Here is a 27723-nt window from a genome sequence, read left to right as displayed (position 1 = left end):
TGGCTTGTTAATGAATGCATAGCACATTGACTTCTAATAACTCCATAGACCTGGCAGAAATGGCAAACATATCAACTTGTCATGCACAAAAAACACAGGTGAAACTAATTAAAACATTAATCACCACCTCACTCGATTTAGATGTGGCAGTGAGGCAACATGTTCAATAACAGGTTACTTAATGGAATGCAAACAATATTAATGTTACTAATCACACGTTTGTTTTTGTCCCTCTACTTCCACAGCACCTTAAGTACCTTATCTATTAACTTCTTTATTGTTGTTTCATTTACTCACAAAAACTGCAGAAAGCCCTGAGATTCTGCTGTGAAACATTGACAGCACCTACTGTATTGTTTGTGTCTGAGAAAGTGAGCTTTTATTAGATCAGACTGCACTGAGCAAACTTTATAAGTATTGAGACATTAAAAACTACAACATCCACTTTTTAGAACCACTTTAATGTAGCCAACGTTTCAGTAAAAAAGGTTTTTTAAAAAAGTTCTAAAAGAAAAAAAAGCCAACAGTGTACACAAACATATTTACAATGTTGAAACTGACAAGAAATGCAGATGATACTAATATATATCCTAACAGTTTGAGGAAAAGCCTTTCAAGAACATTCAACGTAAAGCACAAACTCTTCCATAAAGAAAACTCTGTGCATATTGTTGCTGAAACAGGAAACTGGGAAAAGCTTATTAGTAGGTTTTGGTCTGTAGTTAATCAACATACGTTAGAAAAGCTGACATTCATAACAACTTAAAGTGCCTTCCAGTTCACAGGAGACTTTCCAGATTTCTTCAGCAGCTCATTGGCCTTTGAGAAATGCCTGCACCCAAAGAACCCACGATGAGCAGACAAGGGAGAAGGATGCACAGCCTGCAGGACGTGGTGGCGTTTCTACAAACCGAGAGCACAGAAACTTAGATTCATTAAAAACATAAAAAGAATTGGTTCAAAGTGTTTGTTTTTCTTAAAACTGTGTAAACTCACCCTATCAATTGCAGCTCCTTTCTTCTGAGCATATGATCCCCACAGCATGAAGACGAGGCCTTCGCGGCTGTTGCTGAGCCATTGCACCACAGCGTCAGTGAAGGTCTCCCAGCCTTTGTCTTTGTGGGAGTTGGCCTGGTGCGCTCGGACCGTCAGCACAGCGTTGAGCAATAACACACCTGATGAACAAGGTCACAGATGAAGATGGCAGATTTGTTGATGCCTGACAGCTCTTTTGTGTTTCACACAGACTGCTTTTGAAAAAGTACCTTGTTTGGCCCATCCGGTTAGGTCTCCGTGTCCAGGGTGCTGAAAACCTTCGATGTCCGAGACCAGTTCTTTGTACATGTTCTCCAAACTGGAAACCAGGAAGTGACAAGTATATAAAACACAGATTAATCAGTACTGCCTGATTTGGAATTTAGAAGAAGACTAGTCCAAGTTAAGCAGCTTGCCGACACGTTAGGTTTACCTTGGTGGAGGAGGTACTGGTCTTTTAACACTGAAGCACAATCCATGTGCTTGCTTAGGACCGTGATACGGATCCTGGCCAAGAATCACCACTTTGACCTGCAGATGGAGACAGAAAAGGATATTACTGTGAGGCAACTGTGACAATTACAGCTGAGACAATTAACCAATTAGTTGTCTAACTGAAAATGATCAGCCTTTTTTATTGGTAATCAAAAATTAATTTTCTGAGATAAAATGCCAAACTTACTCTGGTTACAGCTTCTCAATTATGAGAATGTGCTGCTTTCTCATGTAATAGTAAACGAACTATCTTTAGATTTAAGTGTTGGTCGGAGAAAACAAGACGTCACTTTGAGTTGCAGAAAGTTGTGATGGAAAATTCTCACAATTTTCTGACATTTTAAGGGCCAGTTAATCAAGAAAATAACCTGCAGATTAATCAATAATGAAAATAAGTGATGTAATTGCAGTCCTAGTGCCATTTAATGGTAATATAATGGAAAGCTCTTAAGAGTCTGAACTGTCATCTTTAGACTGAAGGTAGAAACCTTGTAGCTGATATTTTTCCAGTTTACTGAAACTTTTAAATTAAATCCTTTAACTCTTGCCAGAGAGTGTAGGATTGTTGTCTGTTTAGTGCATGAGTTTGTCAGGATGAAGGGTTTTGAGGCAACAGTGAGAAAAGAATCAGATTCAGTGGTTATAATTTGTCAAATCTTGCAGATCTAATACAGCTGCTTGCGGCCATTTTTGCCTTTATATGATAAAACTGTAACCATACAGCTGACCAGAATAGTTTACAGTTTGAAGTCAATGTTGTTGAAACTCACATCTTTGACGTCACACATCTGTGTCCATGTGAAGACATGTTCTTCAGGTGGGTACACTGTGTGGCTTTCCCTCTCGCCAGAAACAAAACTCATCAGCTGTGGAAAAGATGTCAAGTCGTTAAACAATTCAAAACAAACAGGAGCGACACCATGTGCAGTGTGACGACTCGTCCTCTCACCTGTTTGAAATACGTCTTTCCAAACTCAGCGGACAGTCCTCTCCTCCAGCTCTCCCCGAACCCAGTAGGCGTCTGAGCGGAAGCGAGTTTCTCAAGCGCGGCTTTCTTGTTACGGGCGATCCTGTCCAGCTGCTCCGGGGACAGAGGAGCGGAAGACGGCCTGGACAGCTCTGGCTCCGCCGCCGAGGACTTCGGCTTCTTCTGCAAAATTTTAGTGTATTGAGCAACATACACAACAGGTAAGAAGCGAGCAACCGGAGAAACTGGTTTCAGAAATCGTCGACAGTGCAGTACAAACATTGTCATGTTGTGGTAGCTGTGCACAGCACTTTTTTTTTTACAACAATCAAGAACACCGTGGTGGCTGTGAACGCAGCTTGGATTACGCTGACTGTGTCGCGGGAAATGACCGAAACCTCAGCGTTTTAAATTCTCTTACAAGCACACTGTGAGTTGTATTTAAGTATATACAACCATGTGTTTTAATTAGCTAGACATGTGACTAATATTAGCTGAAACTGTCTTAAAGAAATGAGCTCACCGAGTCTTTGGCATCATTCTCCGTTTCATTTAAATCCGCAGAAATCCTCTTTTTCGAGACAGGCGAAAAAAACGAGTTAATAGTTTTCTGTCCAATCATTTTGTTGAAAAACACCTTGGCGATATCAGCGTCCGTTCACTAATTAAGTTCACTAAGTTGCTAATGCGAGAGCAGAGCAGCGGTGGGCTCCTCTGAACACCAAAACTCACCGATATTAAACTATTTCGCGCCGAAACAAAGTGACGAAAGCAAGTTATGATAATGAGCTGAGAGCCGTTCAAGACACTCTGCATCTAGGTGTTTTCTAGACTGCAGCACCTAGCATTCATCTGGAAGACATTTTATTGTAGAAATAAGACATTTTTTCAAAACTGTATGATGTTTTATTGTCATGGTCTTTGTTATGTACAATGCTTTGTTGAATTAAAACTAGTTGTGAACTACTGCTAACCAATTAATCATTTGAGACATTTTTCAAGCCAAAAATGTCTAAAATATGTTGGTGCCAGATTTTCAAACGTGAGAATATGTTGCTTTCCTTTGTCTTATATGATAGTACAATGATTAATTTTTGCATTTTGAACTGTTGGTTGTACAGAACAAGCAGTTTTAATGTGTCAGTTTGGGCTCAGGGAACATGTTGCCTGTGTGCATTTTCAATATTCTCTAACATATTATAGACTAAATGATTAATCAACGAAATAAGAAAATGTTCAGCACATTAACTGAAAATCAAATAACTGTAGCAACCCATTGACCAAACTCTAATAAGTCTTTAGATCAAAACAGCTAAACAGAACATATTTCAACAAATTGAAATATTAGGAGAAATATAATAAACCAGTCCACTTAAATCAGACAAAATTGAAGAATAATTTTTTCCATTTATGTAAATGTCAAAATCTATGTTAATGTTTGTTTCTCTTTTGCATCCAGGTCTAAAAATCCCCAAAATTAAACTCCTCAGAGCGGCGCAGACAACAGGTTACTTTCTGCAATGGAAACATTTGTGAATAAACGATCTTGCACTGATGATGCCCCAACAAGAAGTCCAAGAAAGAAGATTAAACTGAAGAGAGATGAGAGGATGAAGCAGGAGGAGGATGCTGAGGAAGATGAGGATGCAGTTTCAGCAGAGTTCTCTAATCCTGTTCCCTGGCAAAAAATAGAGGCAGAGGGGCTGGACTGTGACTACGCTTTGCTCTTCTCCAAGAAGGAAGCAGACTGCCTTTTTAAACTGCTGGAAGAGGAAGTGGTGTACGCAACAGGTACAAGTCCTTTTCTTTTCTGTAAAGTTATGACCAGCAGCAGCAGTGTAGTTGAGTGATCCTGGCTATTTTTGTTCCAGGAGAAGAAGCGAAGGTCCAGGTGTTTGGAAAGGTGTACAATATACCGAGGAAGCAGGCATCATATGGAGATGAAGGTCTAAACTACACTTATTCTGGGGTGACACGTTTAGCCTGCCCGTGGACTCCAACCTTGGAATACATTCGGGATGCTGTCATAAAAACAACAGGACAGACATTCAACTTTGTCTTGATCAACAGGTGAGGAATGGCTGAATTTAAGCAGCGGAGTTCAGTTTGACGTTAGACTCCCTGCTGAAAGTGTTCTTCTCTCCACCAGGTACAAAGATGGGCAGGATCACATGGGTGAGCATCGTGATGACGAGAAGGAGCTGGACCCCCTCTGTCCCATCGCCTCCGTTTCTCTCGGGGCGGCACGAGACTTCATCTTCCGGCACAGGGATGCTCGGGGGAAACAGAACCACCGACAGATTGAACCTGTGAAGCTGGAGCTCGCTGCTGGAAGCCTGCTCCTCATGAACCCACCGACCAACACTTTCTGGTATCACAGCCTTCCTGTTCGCAAGAAGGTCCTCCTGCCTCGCATCAACCTCACCTTCAGACACATCCTACTGAAGAGCAAGAAATGAGCTAGCATAGCCAGGTGGAGATTATAAACCTGGCCAATGGAGCCAAGAAACTTTTGACCGTGTTGACCCCAATTTAAGCTGAATGGAAGACTTTACTGGTCAAAGGTCTCTGGTCAGATGGACAAATATCACAAATATAAAATGTTTGTTAATGTAGAAAACCCAGACTGAGTGACTAAATGACAGCACAAGGTGAAATAAGTAAGGACTGTAAACTGGGACTCTGGAGAAAAAGCACATTTTACAGTGAATCAGTGGTTTAAAATGCCCAAAAAGTTCTGACTAACTCAAGGTTAAAGGTCCACTTCAAGTAAACTTTCATCAGATAAAGTTTTGTGTTGCAGTTTGTGTGAATTCTGAAGAAAGAATAAAATAAAATGAATTTAAGGTATGCCTGGACTTCATTGGCTGAAGACCATGAAGGCTACTTTTGGCTGTATGTGTTGCTCTGGAATGAGCTATTTATGTACCATGATGGAGTCGTTGCAAATTTACCACACGGTGGAAAGAAACACTGTGTGCTGTTCCAAAGAAGACTCACAGATGTATAAAAAATGACGAGATTTATTTTTCTTCAAAAATTATGATCAGTAGATCATCTTTTTGGCTGTAATGTTTGTCACCCTTCACTTTGGATGGATTAAAGGTGTAGTGGAAAAGGCCAACAATGACACTAAGCCCGAGGGTGTGACTAAAGACTGTGAATTTACTCTTTTATATTATGTATTTTACTTGTTATTCTGAAAAAAATATTGCTTTAACTCAGAGAAATTATGTTGTTTACTGGAAAAGTGAAAGACTTTGATCAGAAGACATTTACATCACTGAACAAGAAGGTGCTGTGATACAAATCTTGCAATTCATCATCAATATACCGAAATCAATGGTTTGCAAAATGTTAGATATACCAGCACCAAGTTTCATTGTTATTATTACATGTGTGGATCATGAGTTGACAGGATTATGGGTGGATGGTCTCTAACCACAAGTCCACTTATCTGCTACCTCAAAATTAGCATATAGCTGTCTTCCTTTAAAAAAAAAACAAACTCTGAAGAGCGCATTTGTTTTATCTTTTAATACCTGAAAACAATCACCTTTACAGATTGCACACAAATACACACAATCTGACATGAATATACAATAGTGCAAATTGCAAAATCAATAAGGGGTTTTGCACCAGGCCCTTTCTCAATTTGACTCATCTGGTTTGGTAGGAGCAACATGGCAGTTATCAGTTCCACAGAATTAAAAATATTGAGGATAACTTGCCCAAAAACCTGCAGTCATACTCTGGCTTTCACATATTTGATCTGTTAAACCATCTTGCAGAAATCTTGACACCATACCAAATGGCTCTGATGCATCATATTTTATCTCATGTCCATAAATCTCGAGCATTAAAGACAACATGGCACTTTAACCTCAACTGTGCAGCTATGCAAATCTCGACAGTGTAAGAAGGATTATTGGAAACATAAAAAAAATATCAAATTCATCAGCTTATGAACAATGTCAATTGAAACCTCATTTTCAATACAGTTTACATACACTGCTAGGAATTATTAGGCAAATTAGATTCCATTAGACAACAGAGAACCAGAATTGAGGAAAATTCTAACTATTTGATTTTTCATAATGTGTAACAACTGCTAAGTAACATCTCCAAGAAGTCCTAATCAACTATTATCTGTCTGTGTCTGTGAAGTACAGGCGATGGACAAAATAGGTTAAAATAACAGGAACACCTTTAAGTACACTGCATTCAAACACTACAGCATGAAAATGCCACAGAATTTCTTCTTACAGCCTCAACAAAACTGAACATTAAAAGCTTCACACATGTACAAGTTATTGCAGGGCTATTAGCTTGGAATGCACTATATCGTCAGGTTTTCCTGTTTTTTTGTCTGTAGGAAGCCAAAATGTTACATGACAGACACTTTCACACACCTGTCAAAAGAAAGTAGCTTACTCGATCAACAACATTTGACTAAAAAAATCCTGCATGTCCGTAGTCTTTGGGATTAAGAGCCTCCTGCTCTGTGTCAGAGCAGCAAACTGTCCATTTGTGGATTTCCTATCAGCTAATCACAGCACGACCTTCACCGTGTTGCTGTGATCCATGATGCAATAGAACCTCTACTGTACCTGTCTCTAGGATGACTTTCCCCTCTGGTCTCAGTGTCATAAAGTCATGATCCACCACGTTGTAACTGGCACATACAGCTGTGACAGTGTGACTGGAAAGGCAGACGAACAGTCAGGCTGTTGGATTGTGAGCTCCCGGTTACTCCTCTGACCGCAGAGTGAGGTTCAGTCTTCGGACTCTTTCGTAGAAGAGCATGTAAGCGTTGGAAGACAGCACCTCGTGCAGGCTAGCTTTGCGTACCGAATCGTCAGACACCCAAAGCCACTGGGAGCTGATGGGTGAAGAACTGCGAGGTGAGGGAGGGCTGCGTCGGTATGTTACGAAATGTCCTGAGTGCATGTCACCATGGTGAACCAGCACAGCCGTGAGCTGGAAAAGGTACTCTGCGGAGCTGAGAGGAAAGAGACTCAGATCAGACGGTGTTTACAGATGTTTTCACGATGTGGTAGAGAGCTGCGTCTAACAGGTTGGACGAAAATCTTTCATAGAAGTTTAAGTGAGTTGAGATCTGGTGACTGAAGCCTTGATTCTGTGATTTATGTCATTTCCATACTCATTAAACGACCCAGTGACCCATCCCTGCCCCTGCACATTGTTACAGAATCTGCACAGAACAACATTGACTAATAAGACAACACTGTCTCATCTCTTTATTTTAACATTAACTGTTCTGCTTTTTGAACTTGACCATTTAAGTTTTGCGTTCCTCGACAGTTGCACAGATATTGTGATGATTCTGTGATATTGTTCTCATGGGCAACATACTGCCATTGTATTGTGTATAATGATTTAATCTGTGATTCCTACCATAACACTGAACGGCTTAATATGCCTGACTTCTTGTATTGTGGCACCTTGACAACCTGCGGTTGTAACAGGAAGTTTACCTGTCATATGTGAGGCCGAGCTGTGGGTTCAGACCAGGGGAGCGGAGAAAGACAGATGAACAGCTCCCATTGGAAAAAGGCTTGTTGTTGTTATGATGTTCTGAATCTGTAAATTAAAATACAGCATGAGGAAATACAAACTTGCTGATGATATTATTACAGAGTCGACGGATCCAGCGTACCGGTGCCATTAGCAGTGTGCTTTTCCATGGCGTCGTCTGATTTTTCTGCTTTTAGGGGCTTTGGAGCACATTTGATCCGTTGACTCCTCTGGGTGGAAGCGTTGTGTTTGTAACGGTCCATTGATAGATACTCTGTAAACTGCACATGCTCCTGTCTTTTGATGGGGGTTCCTTCACTGGACCATGTCAGTCTTTGTAAATGGATGCAGAGACACTGGGGGAGCTAACAGAAGGAGGAAAGAGACAATTATGTTGAATGACCACAACAGTCCAGTTTACAACATCTGTTATTCATGATTGAAATGTTTTCTTTGATTTTACTGATTTTTGTCCACCTAATTTGGGTGGCAAAATAGATTTAGCAATCAATGTACAGATTTTCCTGATTGGTGATTATCATCTTAATGTACAAACATTTAGATACGAGTAACATGATAAATATAAATGACAATTACCTTTCCCAGTTTAAGCTGTTTAACAAATGTTGTCCTCTGGCTTTCCAGAACCTGCCCATTGGCTGTGGTCCCTTGATGAAGCTGAGGACAAATTGTCAGAAAATTAGTTACTCTGCCTTTAGTTTGTCATGATGGTTGTTTGTCTGTGGTTTTCAGTAAATTAAAACTTTAAGAAAAATTATAATGATGATGATGTACCTTAGTGCAGTTTTCACACTCCACTTCTTTGATGGTTTCTGAGGAGATGAAATGTTGTAGACACTGATCTAGAGAAATTGGTCGACCCTGAGGACAAACACCCATCAGATTAAACAGTACAACAAAACGTATATTAAGGTGGGATACTATGACAACGGTACTTCAAGCACTCTTAGAAGTAATGATATTGACAATTCTGCTTACCCACTGAGGTAAAGGGATGGACAGTGAAAGGCTCTCAAAGGAATCATACCGTACTGGACTCTGGAAAACAGCAAAGCGAAAGAATGAATTGCCTCAAAAAACATTAAAAAAAACTCCACAAACTCTTTTGCTGTTCACTTGGCTAAATCAAACTCACTTGTTGCTCACAGCGCTTGCATGACATGTTGCTCGTTAAACGACCGTGAAAAGGATGCTGAAACTTCCATGGACTCGGTATTGGATGAAGAGGAGCTGCAAAAGGAAAAATAATCTTGGCAAATGTACTTCTCTGTTGCCTGATATTATAATGATCCTGATGTCTTTGTCTCCTTACCTCGACTTCTGCAAGTCATAGTTTTCTCATCTTGATCAGGTAGACTCTGGTATAAAAAAACACACACAAACAGAATAAGCAGGATTACAGTAATTGTTATTTCGGTCACATACTGAGAGGTGCATGAAGCAGAATTTGTGTGAAATTGTGCACAAATTTCCCTCCAGAAAACATATACAGTCCATTTCTTCTCAAACACTTTTTTCTTAACTTACATTCACTTTTTATTTTATTGTTATTCCTGATGAGTGTTATCATACGTTTACACATTACAAACATTTTATATATTTGGTTGTCCGATCAGTGTTTCTCCCTACTATTACTCTGTTATCCATTATCAACAGAGGCAGACATGTTACAATCAAACAAGTGCACTGCAGTACCTACTGGGTGACAAGGTCATTTTCATCATGGTTCTATGTGCATGTTTTAGTTCTTCCTTCAGATCTTAACATTTATTTAAAGAAAACTGTTCTGCAGATCATACTGGAGACACTGACTTGCAATACAGGTTTGTGTGCAGGTTTAGTGCCAATGCAAGTAGGGAGATGATAACTTGCCTCGAGCGACTGCATGTCAAACAGGTGTGTGACTTTGGGTTGTCGATCCCTCTCTTCCTCTAGAGAGGATGTAAGGACATGAAAAAGTTCATGGGCATCCTAAGAAGAGAAAAACACAACACAAATGGACAAATGTTGAGATTCATATAAACACTGCACCATGCATTATATGTAGACATACAAATTACCACTCAACAGCACTATTGACCAACCTGCTCTTCAAACGAACTGATGTGCCACCGGTAGAGTCTGAGAACATCTAGCAGGCATCCAGCATCCAGTACATCATCCTCCCCCGGCTCATCACTGGACAGAGCTGTCAGTGCATTTACAAGAATAATATTCATGTCAAAAATATGGATGAACACTGAGGGTCCACTGGGCTCTATTGACTCATGTCACTGACTGTTTTCTTTACCTTTGAGAAGCTGAAGCAGTGTGTTGGACAGCTGGTTGTCTTTACATGACTGGATCGGAGGTGAACCTGAAAACTTCTCCAGCCACCTGATGAAGGACGGACATGCTGCCAAGCCCTGAAGCAAAGAGTTCAGGAAGCAGGTGTTGCCCAGGTTCAACAGACCAGGAACCATACCTGCAGGGAAACGCAGGTCATTATTAAGCTGCTGTTTTTATAAACCAACATATAATCTGTGTAATAAATTGTTATACTGATTCTCACCTCTTTTTCTCTTCTTTCTTTCTGTAATCGGGCCCCACAAAACATATACTCCTGCTGCAATGGCAGCAGCTATCCCACCAATGACACCCCAGTTTTTTATCATCTTGTTCCTGCAAAGAGAACATTATGTTAATTAAAGCACCAGACCTTGGATTGAGAGGAGAGAGAAAAGGCAGGTAGAAAAAGAGTGGAGTGGGAGAAAGGTATGAAGGTAATAGGTGAATATACAGTCATACCGTATATCATTCCTGTTGATAATGTAAAAGTGAGAAGTGTCTTTTTGTTTGAGGGATCTGGCAAATGTTGACAACTTCAATTCTTACATTTTTTTTTTACTGTTTTCTCACTGACAAACAGACAACTGTACTAACTGGGGTTAAAAGTCTGATTTGTACAACAAAAGGTTGCAAAGACAGCAGAGTTCATCCTGTGTGGCAGCTCCCAGTAGCCTCTGAGAGATTAAGACATTGCTTTCTGGCTCCATTTAAGTGTCCGTTAGCCAAACCCCAACTCCTTGTTGGCACTCCACACTAGGGCTGGGCAATATATCGATATTATATCAATATATTGCCAGATTCAGTCATCCCCCTTACCTCATCACACCTTTGACGGCCAGGACATCGCCTTTCCTCCTAGGTTTGACCCTCAGCTGACTTTTGATCATCTATGTAAAATCTATTTCTACCATCTCAAAAGTTTATCCAAACGCTGCCCCTCTCTAACCCTGTCAGATGCAGAGAAACTTGTCCATGCTTTTATCTCGTAAAGACTGGACTACTGCAATGCGCTCTTCACAGGGATCCCTGGCAGGAGCATCAGAAGCTCCAATACATTCAGAACAGCGCTGCCAGGATCCTGACAAGAGTGCGAAAACACAAACATGTGACACCAATACTGTCTTCATTTCACTAACTCCCTGTTTCCTTCAGGATTGGCTACAAAGTCCTGCTACTCACATACAAATCCATCAACGGACACGTGCCTCCCTACCTACAGGAACTGATCACACCGCAAACCTCCACCCGCATCCTCAGATCTGCCAACAGCTTTCCTAACCATCTGAGGGCATCACAGACTCTAGACTCTTTTAAAACAGGCCTAAAATCCTTTTTATTTAGGGAGTCTTGTTCATCTTAACTCATGTTATTATCTTTATATGTTTTTAACATGGTAGCACTTTGATATTCACTGCAAATGAAGAGTGCAGTACAAATTAAATGCATCATCATTATTATTATTATTATTATTTATTATATATAAAACACTTCATACCATGGTTCTTTCTCTCAACTCAAGTCTGTGTAGCAAAGACAACATGAGCACGTGCACCCTGTCATGGTCTGTGTGTTATGTTCACATTTTATATCAGTGACATTAGACTAAATATTACAAACACTTCAATTCAACAGCACCACAAACTACAAGTTTCTAAATGAACACAGAGTTGACTCAACACCTCTCAAAAACTATTTCAACAGAAACTGAACATCACCTTCATGACGGCAGGATTTATTTTCTATTTGTCGCGCCTGCAAACCTTCTCCCATGAAAACTGGTGACGTGCTGTAAACTAAATGCATTAATAATGTGATCAATTAACCTTTGAGCCGTTTATCTGTATTAAAGACAGGACCAGAGGTGACTTCAGATCAAGTAAAGCCTCTTTTCACCTCAGCCTGGTCTGCTTGGTCCCACTTCGCTACTTTTAAATGTTAATTATTTGGTTAGTTGCGTTATTTTGCAGCTTCTGTGTGACATTATCTAAGCAGCCGCGTCCACCTGACCGATGATAGGAGACCACGGAGGAGCTAGCGTTAGCATCTGAGCTAACTTACCGACAACACCGAGGTTACGGTTCCCACGGCGCACTATGTCGCCTCCATACAGAAATATCCGAGCTGTTATCATGAAATATACTCGACATGTCTCATTGTTCAGTATCCTCGCAGGTTTTTTAAGCTGTAACGTTAAACCGGACTCCGTGTTTAACTGTCTCGTCTGCGCATGTTTACACTTCTTTGAGTCCAACGTCATGACCCGTTTCACCGCTGGCCAAGTGAACTACAAATAAGCTTTAGTTGTTGTTTTTACCTGACTACGGGTCCAGTGCCAAGAAACTCCCCAACAAGCTTATCAGAGCTCTCTGGTCTGCACCACAACATCCTGCTTTCATTGCGGAACTTCTGTCTTTGATGGCATGTTTCACGACGGAGTCGCGGAGCGGCGCACCGGTGTGTTCAAGGTTAAAGCTCCGACCAACAAATTGTCAGTTGCGCACATTTCTGAAGTCGTGATTTATCTTCAACTGGAGTGCAACCTTCTCGAGCAAATATAAGACAAAGTTAAAACATTAACAGGATATTGATGAAAATTGTTTTTTTGTCAGCGATATTTTGAAACACTGATTTTTTTATTTGTTCTCATACAAGAAATCTTGTACAAATTGTAGTGATTTGTTTGGATTCCTAATTTTCACAGTTCTTAAAGATCCCCTCCAGACATGTTTAAGATGTATATAAAAAACTCTATTTGAATAATAATTTGTGTCTGATATGGTTTTTCCACCAATAAAGTTCAATTATCTTGTTAAAATCCTTAAAATTACATCCACTCCTCCCTCGTTAAAAATCCAGAATCTATGAATATGTAAATATTGTTCGTTTTAAAAGTTGAACTGCTGGACACAATATGTCTCCTTGTTGACTGTAAAGTCCATTCTTAGTGTTTGTGCACTGAAGGCTTCAAGTTTTCATATCACACTTGTGTAAATTGAATATTGAACCAGGATTGGCTTCCAAACAGTTGAAATGTTACAAAACATGCTCGCAGGCCCACCCTTTAAAATTTGATTTTCAATGAGCACAGAGAAACTTTCTAATTTCAGCAGATGAAAGTGAAAACAGCCTTCAAGTGTCAAACTCTGCACATACATCATTCTGCACAGTGAAGCTCAAACATCCAACTGCAGGAACAAGAAGAAAACATTATTTTGAGTGGAGAGGGACTTTAAGATACATAATGATATTATTAGCTAAATGCCACGTACATATATGGAAATTTAATGGATCCAAACAAGTCACATTTGAAGCTTCTATTAACAAAAACAGTCAAAACCTTATTTTTGTCGAACTGAATTTGTCTAAATTAGATAAACAATTGGGGGGGGGGGATTTGTTTCTACATATGTTTTATATGCATTTTTGTAGGTTATTTGACAAATTGTGGAAAAAGTCGAGCATAATATTAACTGTGGTCACTTTATAGACTATTAACAGACAAAGAAAAAAGCTGTTTTATAGACAACAATAGTGTAAATTTTGAATCCCAGTTGCTTAATTTCAGAATCCATCCTTATACCTTATATCTGGTATTTGTTTGTTTATTTGTATTTTACTTGGTCTTCATTATTTTCTTGTGTTTTAAATGCTGCTCTCAGGCAATATCCTCGCTGTGTAAAACACATTTCCTCTGTGTTTGAAACTTGTCTTTCCTTGTGGAGCAGCCTTCCTAACCATCTGAGGGCAGCACCGGCTCAAAAAGCTTTTTATTCAGGAAGGTTCTTTTCATCTCAACTCTTCATCTTATATGTTTTAATAATGTAGCCCTTTGAGATTCACTGCAAAAACTGCAGTACAAACAACAGTACATTATTACAAAACCAAAACTAAACTACCAAGACCTTCCTTTTCAGTCAAGCATTTTCTTAAATGAACACAACATATTTGTACAGTATGTATGTGTGTATGTATGTATGTATGCATGGATGTTTCTGTTTATAAGCACATGTTTTGCTGTAAAATAGGAATAGAATTAATTATTATTATTTTTAGTAGTAGTAGTAGTAGTAGTAGTAGTACTAAACATCCTAATAAAACGTGCATAACAGTTTTTGCATAATCATTTTTCTCTAAGAAAAAAACAATACAAACTGGATTGATCATCTAAAATCAGGCCATAGATAATTTACAGCGCAAGCAGAATGTGATCTGAGGTGTTCATAAATAATATTACTATTCTAAAGGTCAGATTAAAGCATATTTGCATCATCTGAGTCCAGCTGTGAGGACAACTTATTACTACAATAATGTCCCATCCCTCATCAGCTCTGGCACTCAGACTCTGTGTGGTGGTGATAAGCCATGTGTTGTTGGCCACAGTAATCAGCAGTCAGATCCTCCTGAGCTCATCCTATCTGCTCTCTGTGCGTGCGCGCGTGCGTGCGTGTGTGTGTGTGTGTGTGTCGTGCTGTGTGACTCGGCCTCTCATTGGCTGTCAGCGGACACCCGGAGCGGGTCGCTCTCCTCGGTGCTGAAATCGCTGCTGCTCGTCGTGATAATGTAAACGGAGATGAGGCCAAACACAAAGCGAGCCAATAAACACCAAAAATGGACGATGATCTGTTCCAACTGAGACAGCTGCCGTGAGTAGACGACCATGTGCACGTTTGTATGCTTTTATTGAGTCCGTCTTCAACCTCGGCAGCATGTTTGGCCGACGCGTCGCCCTCTGACAGCTCCCTCTTCCCACCGTGTTTGTTTGCTCAGCTCGCTGTACCACAAATAGCATGCATTCTCTAAAAAAAGCAGCACAGTCATTTAATTACAAGCTATATCTATCCAGCTAGATTATTTAGAGATGTTCATAGTTTAAGGCGTAAAAAAAACAACCCACATAGCATTTTGAAGGTGGTGCGGTTTGTTTACAGTCGTAGCATTTTAACAAGGAGACCAGTTTGCTTTAATTTATTCATAAGAAGCGGGTTTGTTGTGGATTGCCAGATGACAAGTTCTCCATCTTAACTTGTTATTGTGTTTGCTGTCATGTCTCAGTACCTAATGTGATTTATTTCTACCCTGCTGTACATACATTAAGCTAAAGGCTGGCCCATACTAGTCTAGCCTGGCCTTCATTAGGATTGCTCCTCAAAGACAAACAGTAACATAATATTTAGAGTCTTTTTCCAGATGAAATAGTTTATCAGTCAAACCATACAGATTATAACAAATCTATTCCAGTTGGGACAAAAGAGAAGAATTGGATGGACTAACAGGGATTTTTTTTTTTGCTGTACTGCTGGATAATTATATATTAAAATATATGTATTTAGCATTAACAAGAGCTTTAAAATGAATATCATAGTGGCGGACACTACAAGATACCCATTTCTGGACATCTCACCAACTCATCTGCAGCACTGATGCTTCCCACCGCAAGTAGGCTATGTTATGTAATTACAGTGATTAGAACATCACTGGCACTCAAGTTCAAGTTCTCTTATAGTGTTTCACCCTCAGCGAACCATCTATTATCTACATGTGGGAGAAGATTACACCTTCTATCTGTAGTGAACATGTATATCTGTGGGTATTCAGCCTTTATAAGCTTGCCAAGCAGTAGAGTGCATTATCTGGCCTGACATGGTTCGCCCATTGGATGATTTAACCACCCTTTCACAAATCACAGCCATAAAAAGCTTGTATCACCTAGGCAACAGCCTCCAAATCTCAGCTTGGCTTTGACACTAGACCTCTGAAACTCTTATGACCAGCCATATTGTGGATATTTGCTTCTTCTTGGGATTTTTTTGAAAATCATATTTTACTTCTTTTTTTTTTTTTTGTAGTGTTGTCCGCTTCCGTCGCACAGGTGAGAGCACACGCTCTGAGGATGATGGCGAGAATCGAGAGCAGGTTGTTAGGATTCCAGAGCAACAGACTGATCAGGAGTCTGTGGCACTTGCAGATGGAGCTCCGGTACCTCGAGAGTTTGCAAATCCAACTGATGGTAGAGTATGGCAGGGCTTCTTTGGTTTCCTGTCTCTACACATTCCTACCAAACTCATACTCAGTTTTCTCTCCTCGCAATGTAAAATGATTTCAGTTGTCTTTGGCTTCAAAGATTCTTACATTTCTCATTCCCTCAGACACATTCGTGGTAGAAGATGCCGTAGAGGCCATAGGCTTTGGGACATTTCAGTGGAAACTCTCCATCCTCACTGGTCTGTCCTGGGTGAGAACTGCTCTTTACTAAAACTACATCGCTCGAGGTACTACATCTTTATGTGTACTGAATACTAAATTATTGTGTGCCTCTTGGTTTCCTGTTTGCTCAGATGGCTGATGCGATGGAGATGATGATCCTCAGCATCTTAGCCCCACAGCTACACTGTGAATGGAGACTACCAAGCCTCGAGGTGGCACTGCTTACATCGGTAATGGCTCTCTAATGTCAATAAAGTACTCTCGGCTTGCAGTGCTGTATTACTGTCCTGATAGTTATTGATTAAGCGCTTCGGAATTGTTCTGAAATAAGTGCTTGTATAGACTAGTGACAATTGTATGGAAAACAATTGAGCCCCTAATGGTTTTTAATGTCATTAGATTGTGTTGAAGCATCAAAACAAAACCAAAGTTATGTTTCTTAATGTAATATAAAAAACAGAGACCCTGAGCCATACCTATTTTTATTGATTTTGATTATTGATCACTTAATTTAGATGTATTTAATACAATATTCACTGTACAAGAGAAGATGACTTGTGTAAAAAAAGCTGTACATTTTAGTGTTGTGCATTAGAATTGTTGCAGAAATGCAACATTCATTCACATTTTTTTCCTCGAATGCAGGCGGTGTTTATTGGAATGATGCTCAGCTCTTCCCTTTGGGGAAACATATCTGACAAGTACGGAAGAAAGACAGTAAGTTCTAATAAATCCTCTGTTTTCTGTAAGATAAACATTGAATTGAGTTTGTAGGTGTTGGAAGTGTTGCTTTTGGACCTCTAAATGGAAGAAAGTGATTAATATCATACAATAGTGGTGTCCAATTTATTATGTCATATGGGGATGTAGAGCATGTGAGGAGAAATCAAATTATTCTTCTGAACAGACGTATCAGGTCAACATGACTTGTTTAGCAGCTGGTTCTGTTTTGATCATATGCAGGGTCTGAAAATGAGCGTGTTGTGGACCATGTTCTACGGCCTGATGAGTGCTTTTGCACCTATTTATGGCTGGATCCTCTTCCTCCGTGCACTGGTGGGCTTTGGCATTGGAGGAGCACCACAGTCGTGAGTAATCCTCATTGGTTGCTCTAAAAGCAGCTCTGTAATTAATCATTTGAGTTTGAATTAACAGTGAAGTGTCTCTCTTTGTAAGGGTGACACTGTATGCTGAATTTCTACCTATGAAGTCTAGAGCCACGTGTATTTTGCTGATCGAGGTATGGATTACCCTGAACCCATCTAGCCATAGTGATTATGTCACCAAGAAATTACAAAACGTGCAATCAAACCTGTTTTTCTCTTGTTTTCACTGCTGTTGCCTCACAGATATTTTGGGCGTTGGGCACTGTGTTTGAGGTCCTCTTAGCAATCCTGGTGATGCCCTCTCTGGGCTGGCGTTGGCTGCTCGGCCTCTCTACAATTCCTCTCTTCATCTTTGCCATCCTATGTTTTGTAAGTATGAGGTTATGAGTAGGCTATCTTTACATCATATACAATAAGCAAGCAGCATTATCATCTGATGTGTCTCTTCTCTTTGGGGAGCAGTGGCTACCAGAGAGTGCTCGATATGATGTGCTGACAGGAAATCAGGAAAAAGCTCTGGCCACATTGAAGCGCATTGCCACAGAGAACAAAGCACCCATGCCGCTAGGAAAACTTATTGCTGCTAGACAGGTAAGAGGATGTTTCTGTAGATAACTTATAATTCATGTATGACCTAATATTATGTTTTTTTATGTCTGTTTTTTTCAATCAGGAGGATCGCGGGAAGATTCGAGACTTGTTTTCATCCCACCTTCGCTGGACCACAATTCTGCTGTGGTTTATTTGGTGAGTACCAGTAACATCCTCATCCCATTACTCACTGACTTTCTTTTCTTATTCTCCAAAACTTTACATTGTCTTGTTGCACAGTCATATTCATCAGCTGGGTCTCTGTCTCCTCAGGTTTGCAAATGCCTTCTCCTACTATGGATTGGTGCTGCTCACCACAGAGCTGTTTCAGGAAGGGGGTGCATGTGGAAGTGAGTCACTGTTCAAACAAAACGACAGAAGCTCTCATACACTCAAGGGCACACACACCTTTTAATGTTGGTTCAAAGATAAAAGAGAGATTGTAGTTCTGTGACTATATGTGTGTGTGTGTGTGTGTGTGTGTGTGTGTGTGTGTGTGTGTGTGTGTATATATATATATATATATATGTATGTATATATATATATATATATATATATATATATATATATATATATATATATATATATATATATATATATATATATATATATATACATACATACATGCATACATACATATATACATATCCCAGAACAGAAGAGATTAATGTAGTCTACATTTCTAAAATGTAGAAATGGGAGCTAGTGTAAGTAAACTATGCATTTGGAATGAATAAATATTAAATAAATCATACTTCTAAGTCAGTGAAAAAAATAATTAACATTAACAATATTTTACTAGCACACTTAATGGAAACTGAAATTGGGAACTGAGCCACTGTTAATGCTATTAGTCACACCTCTGTGACTTACGACTTACTTCTTACTTCTACAAATCAAAATATGTGATGTGAAAAAAGGTCTACACGTTTAATATCTTTCCTTATGCACAGATTTGGTTACACAGTTTGTTTTTGCAAAAGCAACACAAGAGACAGCACAGAGTGAGCAGACTGAGACAATGCTGGGTGTGTACTATCCTGTTTATTTGTTGTTCTATATCTCCCTCTAGTGTCCAAAGGTAATAAGATGGAGCTCCGATGCAGCTTGGAGTGTAAATATCTGAACTCTGATGACTATAAAGATCTGTTGTGGACGACCTTATCTGAATTCCCAGGTACACATTTGTTAATTTTTTTCTCTATTAGTCTATACACATTTTCAATTAAATGATAATAGTTATTTATGGTAGCATTTTCACTGCACATGAATTATATTTACTAGATTATTAAATATTGGCACAAGGTTAATATCTGGTTTAATTCTCTGATATTATGCAGTAAAAGGTGCATTAAAATACTACTGTTTATATCATTTTTGGTTTATCAAGTGTTAATTACTATACTGTATGTATGTATGTCTTTGTACTCACTATAGGTTCTTTATACAAGTAATTATGTGATCATTTCCTGATGAATGCTATTAGTTGCTGCAACGATTGCTATGTTATACTGAAAAGGGTCAATAATTACATGTTACTACATTACTTCAGTGTATTTCAAGGACAGACAAGTAAGACACTTTGGCAAGGTGTAACTTATGACATAAGAGACTTAAAGTCAAACCCGTACAGAGCAGCACCATCATTAACGTCATAAGTTACAGACATAAGACATAGACATAAGGGAAAATCAGTGTTTTATATCTTACAAACATGCTGTTTGAGTAAGGTCACTGATTTATGTTCTATAGGACTGCTGGTGACACTGTGGGCTATTGATCGATTGGGAAGGAGGAAGACCATGGCGCTGTGTTTCTTGGTCTTCTCTATGTGCATCATCCCACTCTACGGTTGTGTCGGGAGGTAAAGTGGACCCTCATGAGAATGTTAAAATGTTCTTTTTTTTTTTCAAACCCATTGCGGATCCGCCATTTATCCATTGTTACTGCTTTGGGTTCATCTGTTCCAGAGTATCCATGACCGTGTTGATATTCATCGCCAGAGCTTTCATCGCAGGAGGATTCCAGGCCGCCTACGTGTACACTCCAGAGGTAAAGTATAGAAAAACAGAGAGAAGTTTTGCTTGTATTGTGTGAAATGCAACAGAAGATAGGGCCTCCTCTATATTTTCTGATACTGTGCAGGTGTATCCAACCGCGACCAGGGCTTTAGGTCTGGGAACAAGCAGTGGAATGGCCAGAGTCGGTGCCCTCATTACACCTTTTGTTGCACAGGTAACACCCCTTTAGCAGTTTTCTCCTTTTAAATACTGTACAAAGTGAGAAAGTGGCAAAGTGATAACATTCATTCGTCCTTCTGCTTTATCCTGCAGGTTATGTTGGAGTCCTCTGTATACCTGGCTCTGTCCGTGTACTGCTGCTGCTGCCTCCTTGCTGCCATTGCCTCCTGTGCACTGCCAATTGAGACAACGGGTCGGGCCCTGCAGGAGTCCAGCCATCGTGAGTGGGGCCAGGAGATGATGGGCCGGGCCTCCTCCCAAAGCTCAGGGCGAATCCCTAACTCCAGCTCCGGTTCCCAGGGCTGAGGACGTACCGGCTGGAGTACAACCAAGAGGTGACCGCAGTGGTGAAAAGAGGCAAGGAGAGGCCAAAAAAAGCTAGATCAGCTTTCTGTGTCCATCTCCAGTCCCATCCTATGACCCTTCCGTTTAGGCACCACAGTGGCTTCAGAGGCCAGGCAGCACAATATTTTTTACATGTCACTGTAATTATTGTCTTCGATCACCATTGCTGTCACAATTTTGCCACTGTTTAACCTCACGCTGGGTGATTGGGAAGACGAAATTGCCTACATGAGTGCAAGATTGAGTAATCGAATAGTGGGAGACAAGTGAAACCTTCTTGAACAAGTGAGAATTTAAATACTTTAAGTGAAGTATTTGAATCCTGCTTTTCTAAAGCAAGAGACGCAAAGGAGAATAAAGGGTCACCCTCTTTATTAAGTGTTAAAATAGCTTCAAACAACTAACTACTTTTCAGAAAGCCTTAAACTACCTATTCTGTCATTGAGAGACCTACTCTTTACCTTATGAAACAGCTGCTTTAGGTGTGTAGATGAGAAAGAGAATTATCTTGTGCACACAAATTGCCTGTTAAGACACACTGATTACAAACTCAGTTTTATAAGAAGTGCATTGCTGGAGTGAAGAGGAGATCCACATCAACAGATCATTAAATTAAATCAAAGACCGTGAAGGTGCGAGTTGTTATAAAAGGACAAACTGTACAGTAAGTCAGTGACTTGCTGGCATTCCTTCTTCCTGTGTTTAAGTGTTTTCTGTTTTTATGTGAGGCCCAGTAGTATATTTGTTGTTCCCTGAAGAAATGAGGCCAGTATTATTCCCGTAGTAATAAACAAAGGTCAACGTATGTCTTGATCATTTTGTGGTAATTTTATTTACAACAAGCAGACAAATCTGCCTTCATCAGAGCATCAATGTGCTGTCCACAGTATCTCATATTTATAGCACAAGGTGGAAGAAGTCCACAAATCCTGCATTACATTGGAAAACATTATGCAATTTGAAGTATTAGGAGATTCAAAAAAGAGTATTTTCATCAAATCATCACCCAAAACTTATTCAACTTAGATAGTTAGAATTCAATGATTTAAAAAATTGACATTAACATGAGTATATGGTGGTAGGATCTATAAACTATTCTGCATCTACCACTCTACGTTAACAACACATATAGACATGCAACACATCGACCATTTATCAGGATGTTACATTCTGTCTTTCTGTAAATAATGTATCATTACCTGGTTTAGTTGTTGTCTTTGCTTTTGTTTGTAACAAAGGTGATGTGGAGACAGACTTTGCCTAGTCTGATTCAATGAGTAAACACACTGAGCAAAGTTTTATTTAAAAAAAAAAAAAAAAAGAGAGAGATTAACTAGCACAGGTCCAGCAAGCTGACTCCTACCTGCCAGTGTTTGAGATATAGTGCTGCATTAAGTGTCTGTGTGCACAGATTCTTGTCAATGCACTGAATGTAAATGTGTATGATACTGTAGTAAATGATCTTCAAAAAGAGCAGCGGATTCATGTTATTATTTATTATTTATCAGGTATAATCATTATCAGTAAGTTTCTCTGTTTTTTTACATTTACTGTGAACATTTTCAAAGATATATACACTCTATATGTTTTATTTCTTTTTAAAATTACCTTGTACAGATTTTAAGCGTATTTCATCACATGTGAATGGACAAGAACATGTGTCTCCTCTTTCATGTTACATATACATTACACTGTTGAAGTGATGTAATTACTCCAAAGATACATGATACTGAATATCAGTTTGCTTTAAGTGTTAATTACAGACACAACACATGTGTTTTGGATACAAGGCACTTTGATTAAAATTTAAAAAATGAGCCTCTACTGCTAAACACAAGTCTACAAGCGAGCTTTTGGCCCTTTCCCTTTTTCTTCCATGATCTGACCGAAGAGCCTTGCCGCTTCCTGGGCGCAGCCTCGGTGAATGGTGAGTCCGAAACCTCCGTGACCATAGTTGTGTATCACCTGAATTAGAGCCATGATATATCAGAAACTTAGGATCAATATTCATATGTGGAGTACTGATCAGTTGTTATGGATTACCTCTATTGCAGTTGCTCCGGACGGTATGGTCTCCCTCTCCAGTCTGACTTTGCTGCGAACAGGCCTGAGGCCGGCCCAGTCCTCTACTATCCTGGCATGCTAAGGTTAGAAACATTTTTCTGAAATGTTAAGAAAATTGATGCAGAAACAAACAGAAGTATAACGTACTAAACTACTAATGCTGGTATTACTTCACAGAATCTTGATTTCATTAGAATCAGTAACATGTTTAAGGACTGAATGTATATTCTAAATATATCACATTTTAAATAACCCTAAGCCTATACTTGAGCACTAGAGAAGATATTCTAAATAATTTATTACTGTAGAGTCAGAAAGTCTTTTTATATCATTTCACCTTGAGACTAGGCTCGAGCTGGCAAGCGTTTTCCCAGATTTTTTTATGATCAGTGGAATTGTTCTGTTCACTCCAGTTTCCTATCTGGAACACCCCACCGACTGTCACAAGACGACTCCTGCAGACAAAGTTCAGCAACTCTGGCTTTCAGGCATCAGAAATACTAAAAGCAACATCATGACACTGTAGCTGGACAACACAGGGAAACCTCTGCAACCACTGCTGGAGTGAATGTGATGTTAAAAACATAATTTAGCTAAATTATATATAAGGCCATGTTTAGAGCTGGTGGATTAGAAACATGCATAGTGTTTAAGATAAATCTAAAAGTACACAAGTACTACTAGCCATCACTATAAACACTACAATAGTAAACTCCAGAAGTATTCAACAGTGCATTGTGTTACTAGCGCTACCCTGGAATGATGTATGGTGAATTGTAGACTCCTGTCTTAAAATCGTGGGTAAGAATCCAGTGCTTCAACCATGGAGCATCCACCTGTAAAACAGGGGAGTAACAAGAGCAGACAGTTATTCCCTTGGTGTCTTTATAGTTGGTTATATAAACAACAAACAGACACTTGAATTGTTCTCACTTTCTCACCTTCACTATCTGGCCCCGGCCCGGTTTGAGCTCCGGGTCTGGCTGGAGCTCTCCTGATCTTATCCCAGTACAGTTTATTATCACGTCTGCCCCACTTTCTGCCAACTAAAAACAGGGAGGCATGATAAGAGATAGCAAACATGACAAGTGATAACATTTGGCGCTTCTGTAGCTTTCCTAAGGTAAGTTAAAATTTGCAATTTTTTGTGGATGATTCATTATTAAAGACTAGCTATGAACAGCTAACATAAATGCAACTACAATATTTAAAAAAGCCTTCACTAACCTCCTTGAAGGAGTGAATTTTCCTGTGATAAAATTTCACACCCCTTTTTTGCAACCTGGAGATAACACAGAACCAGATGTACATTACCAACACCAGAAAACCACAGCTAAAAAAATGAACTTATTTTCATTTTTGTTAAACTTGAACTCAAGCTTTCTAAACCAGTGTGGATACTAGTGAGGTAGAATTTTAATCTGGGTCTAAAGCTGTGTCTGAAGTTACACTTTCACACCTCTTTGCAGTGGACTGTATAGTGTGTCGGTAGTGACGGTAAAATCAACAAAAACAGTTGCAGACACTAATCAGGTCATTCCTTTTGTCTAGCAGCTGTCTTTTTCCCACGTCTGCACAATTCATGATGGTAGTTATAGCTCTCAATTAGTGACCATTGACTACGTGCTACTTTCCACAATGCACTATGGGATGACAATGAACAATGCTAGAAAAAATTGCAAACACACTCTAAAATGAACTATTTCAGACACAGATTGAGACATTACATGCTAAATAGAAACCATGTGTTGAAGATAAGATAAAACTCTATTGATCTTTGTGAGGAAAATTAGGAATTTAAAAGCCACAGAAATGTAAAAATTTAAATAACACACAGTCAGGTGTTGTTGTTTTTTTCCTTTCATCTTTTTATTCAGTAATGAATTATGTTGCAAGCAGGTGATACAATAGTTCAACGTTCAACTCAGGATTTGTTAAGTTCTGGTGAAAAAAAAATGCTGATACAACTACTCTGCCATGGAAAGTCACTCAAAAGAGAAGTTAATCACTCACCAATCCATCAGCCAAGGTAAGTATGTTTTACCTTCCACCATGAGTGCAGTGTTGAACCATCCATAACTAAAGTGTTAGACATAGAAGAAGAGATCCGTGTGTTAGAGTAACAGCTGGTGACAGAATTATCCATTCAATCATTCATGTTTTTTTATCTTGTATTGAGAACAACCACTATACTATTAAGTAAGATCAAAACAGAGAGTTTCTTAAAAACATGAATAATGCACAAGAACTAAGTTGGTTATTCACATATTAAACATTTAGCCAGTTACTTGAAGAAAGCTTTGGAGATGCAGGAAAAGACTTTTATCAAGATACGTTTTTCGTCTTCAAACTTTTAGCAAGAACCTACTTGTATCCAGGAAACATCTGCAGCTCTCGCTCTGTGAGCTGCCTGAAGCCCAGGACAATATCTTTAAATGATGGATCCTGGAGTCAAAAACAACTGACTTAGTAAGAGATCATGTCTATCATGTCCTCAACATGCCTGTGTTAGTTTGCAGTCAGGATACAGAATCCCAATTAACCCCTGAGTCTGAGTTTTACCCATAATGTGGCCTCACTGTAATTGTTTTCTAAGCATTGCAGGCGGCCATCTTTGTGCATCTGAACAAAGCTCTACTTTCACTCAGGCTGAATACTAATAGAGTGTGTTTATGGTATATAATCCACTGGTATGTGATATATTTATGAATGACTTATCTCAAGGTTACATCATAACCATCATCCATTTATCTACAATTTTCATTGCACAGTACCTTTGCTCTCGGTTATAAAAGTCGTCGGAAACAAGGTAAAATCTTATCTTACAGGTCAAATCCATTGTGCATTTTCCAAGAACAAAGGTTTGCTCACCGGTGCTGGTTCAGTGCAGAGGTTGTAACCAGACTGGAGGAATACTCCCATCTTTATGGACTCTGGTGAACTGAGGCAGCTCAGCAAGTAGTCAAACGTCTCTTTATTCCATTTTCTAAAGGTGAGCAGAAGACACCATTAAAACGATGGTCACTTTTTATACATACAGAGGGAGTGAAAGAGAAAACACTTACGTCTCCTGGATGTTGCCCTTGTCATAAAGGTACGGCTGCCAGAAGCCAGCAGCTCCATCACTGGTGGTCAGTGGAGTGAAACAGTCTGCGTACACCTCAATAGTCAGTGGGCTGACGACGGAGTGATACTGCTCATATATGCTCTGAGCGGTGGACAGGCCGATGACTCCAGCTCCAATCACTGCCACCCGCATGTCTGAATTTACACGAGACACAACACTTTATTCATGTTAATTCAGACATTACTCACCTATAAATGCATCCTGTATGGAAACAGACTAACATCTTCTTGACATGATCATCTGGATCTCTAGTGTATGCACATTGTATTCTAATACATGAGATTGGATGTGATTAGAAAGTTATTATTCTATTATTGTTTCCATAGCCTATTATTAAACAATATATTACTTAAAATAATACATTATTGTTATTACTGTAATGTGCAATAGATTTATTGAATAGAAAAAAGAATAGAAAAAACATCAAAATGAATATTAATCTGTACTAGATCACTATGTTTGATAGATTGCAGGGTTGAGTGGATCCTTCACTAAAACTGAGTAAAACTTTTGTAATCTAGACACATTATAATATGAGTGTAGTAGCCTATATCAGTGGTTCTCAAACTTTTTCACGTCAAGGACCCCTAAACTTACACAAATAAGACCACGGACTCCCATCTGATGAGATTTTTTGCTTTTAGATGTTTCATTATAGAAAGTGTATGAAACCCACGACCAAAACAGTCATATATTCTGTCATTGTGTTACTTATGCATGGAGTTATAGTGAAAATAAATGATTCCCCTTTTTACTGAGGACCCCCTGGAGCCCCCTCAAGACCCCTTTGAGAACCACTGGCCTATATTATGTAACAGAGTGAGCAACATGTCGGTAAAATATGCATCAAGTTGAGCAGCACTTCAAAGCAAACTAATTAACGTAGAAAACTTCAGAATTACGCAAGTGTTGCTACAGATTATAACAGAAAACTGTATCTGAATGAGTTTCAGAAAATGTTACTTTACCTTCAGGTTAGTGGTCGTTCACTGCTGCAGGAGATGAAGTCTGTCACAAATACAGACTACACTCAATGATGTAGCTGTCACATGGGCGAGGGGCGGAGACACGACGCTGTGCAGTAGTAAGCGTGGAGCACGTAAATATCTATCTATCTATCTATCTATCTATCTATCTATCTATCTATCTATCTATCTACCTCTTTTCACTACATATTCCTAGACATGCTCAGTTTTTGTAACCTTTATTCACATTGAAATTCTTGTGTGAATATTAGTAGGCCTACATTTTTACATTACGGAGTTAAGTGGATTATGTGATTTGTAACCAGTTATTGTGTTTTTCACAAGTTTTACTGTAACAAATGCATGTAGCAACACATAAGACTTTATTTTTTTAGCTTGATGCTTCACCACACAGCAACAAATTCAAGATATTTTTCCACATGCATATTTTTCCATGTATATTACATTACTGTAACTTAGTCAAACAAATAAAAGACAGTAAGTTTTGTAATCATTATTAATAATATTATTACATCTATGTTTATATCGACTGTATGTACAGTATATAAAGTAACTTATTACATAATCTATTCAATTTTTGCTGCAACTAACAAACATTTTTATTATCAATTAATCAATTAGACATTTGGTCCATAAAATGTCAGATAATTGTGAAAAATGATGATCACTGTTTCCC

At 39.1% G+C, this 27723-nt stretch overlaps 5 protein-coding genes across 8 annotated transcripts; 2 read left to right on the top strand and 3 right to left on the bottom strand.

The window, feature by feature from the left end:
* Positions 1-442: 442 nt before the first annotated feature.
* On the bottom strand, positions 443-3259 carry unga (uracil DNA glycosylase a). Its single transcript, XM_042422465.1, has 7 exons — positions 3021-3259; positions 2480-2680; positions 2301-2396; positions 1469-1566; positions 1266-1354; positions 997-1175; positions 443-903 (listed from the first exon to the last, which is right to left on the bottom strand). Exons 1-7 carry the CDS (start codon positions 3117-3119, stop codon positions 763-765), a joined length of 903 nt encoding a protein of 300 aa, XP_042278399.1. The 5' UTR covers positions 3120-3259; the 3' UTR covers positions 443-762.
* alkbh2 (alkB homolog 2, alpha-ketoglutarate dependent dioxygenase) lies at positions 2632-5343 on the top strand. 2 transcript variants are annotated; one of them, XM_042422466.1, is made up of 4 exons: positions 2632-2718; positions 3957-4288; positions 4369-4567; positions 4647-5343. In XM_042422466.1, the coding sequence occupies exons 2-4, from the start codon at positions 4018-4020 to the stop codon at positions 4954-4956; spliced, it is 780 nt and encodes a 259-aa protein (XP_042278400.1). In that variant the 5' UTR covers positions 2632-2718; positions 3957-4017; the 3' UTR covers positions 4957-5343. The 2 variants fall into 2 exon arrangements, with proteins under 2 accessions (XP_042278400.1, XP_042278401.1); XM_042422467.1 differs by having other exon boundaries at positions 2687-2927.
* A 672-nt stretch (positions 5344-6015) lies between these two features.
* usp30 (ubiquitin specific peptidase 30) lies at positions 6016-12875 on the bottom strand. 2 transcript variants are annotated; one of them, XM_042422503.1, is made up of 13 exons: positions 12699-12875; positions 10608-10717; positions 10347-10520; positions 10141-10244; positions 9929-10027; positions 9369-9414; positions 9192-9286; positions 9035-9094; positions 8831-8917; positions 8633-8713; positions 8178-8400; positions 7996-8101; positions 6016-7499 (listed from the first exon to the last, which is right to left on the bottom strand). In XM_042422503.1, the coding sequence occupies exons 1-13, from the start codon at positions 12767-12769 to the stop codon at positions 7247-7249; spliced, it is 1509 nt and encodes a 502-aa protein (XP_042278437.1). In that variant the 5' UTR covers positions 12770-12875; the 3' UTR covers positions 6016-7246. The 2 variants fall into 2 exon arrangements, with proteins under 2 accessions (XP_042278437.1, XP_042278438.1); XM_042422504.1 differs by lacking the exon at positions 12699-12875 and adding an exon at positions 12443-12657.
* Positions 12876-13576: 701 nt separating this feature from the next.
* svopa (SV2 related protein a) lies at positions 13577-22199 on the top strand. Its single transcript, XM_042420045.1, has 16 exons — positions 13577-15027; positions 16231-16391; positions 16531-16616; positions 16720-16818; positions 17234-17305; positions 17552-17676; positions 17765-17828; positions 17938-18063; positions 18157-18285; positions 18368-18441; positions 18559-18635; positions 19358-19462; positions 20038-20149; positions 20256-20337; positions 20431-20520; positions 20619-22199. Exons 1-16 carry the CDS (start codon positions 14993-14995, stop codon positions 20829-20831), a joined length of 1650 nt encoding a protein of 549 aa, XP_042275979.1. The 5' UTR covers positions 13577-14992; the 3' UTR covers positions 20832-22199.
* Positions 22200-22279: 80 nt separating this feature from the next.
* On the bottom strand, positions 22280-27130 carry LOC121903222 (D-amino-acid oxidase-like). Of its 2 annotated transcripts, XM_042420046.1 has the most exons (11): positions 27030-27125; positions 26000-26195; positions 25806-25920; positions 25303-25379; positions 24948-25013; positions 24162-24216; positions 23876-23980; positions 23688-23770; positions 23272-23389; positions 22914-23012; positions 22280-22835 (listed from the first exon to the last, which is right to left on the bottom strand). In XM_042420046.1, exons 2-11 carry the CDS (start codon positions 26191-26193, stop codon positions 22710-22712), a joined length of 1038 nt encoding a protein of 345 aa, XP_042275980.1. In that variant the 5' UTR covers positions 26194-26195; positions 27030-27125; the 3' UTR covers positions 22280-22709. The 2 variants fall into 2 exon arrangements, with proteins under 2 accessions (XP_042275980.1, XP_042275981.1); XM_042420047.1 differs by lacking the exon at positions 22280-22835 and having other exon boundaries at positions 22920-23032; positions 27030-27130.
* Between the last annotated feature and the right edge of the window lie 593 nt (positions 27131-27723).

Source organism: Thunnus maccoyii, chromosome 9 (genome assembly GCF_910596095.1).
Source record: "Thunnus maccoyii chromosome 9, fThuMac1.1, whole genome shotgun sequence".
Classification (NCBI taxonomy): Eukaryota; Metazoa; Chordata; class Actinopteri; order Scombriformes; family Scombridae; genus Thunnus; species Thunnus maccoyii.
Note: the sequence above shows the minus strand (reverse complement) of the source record. Positions and strands in the feature narration are given on the sequence as shown.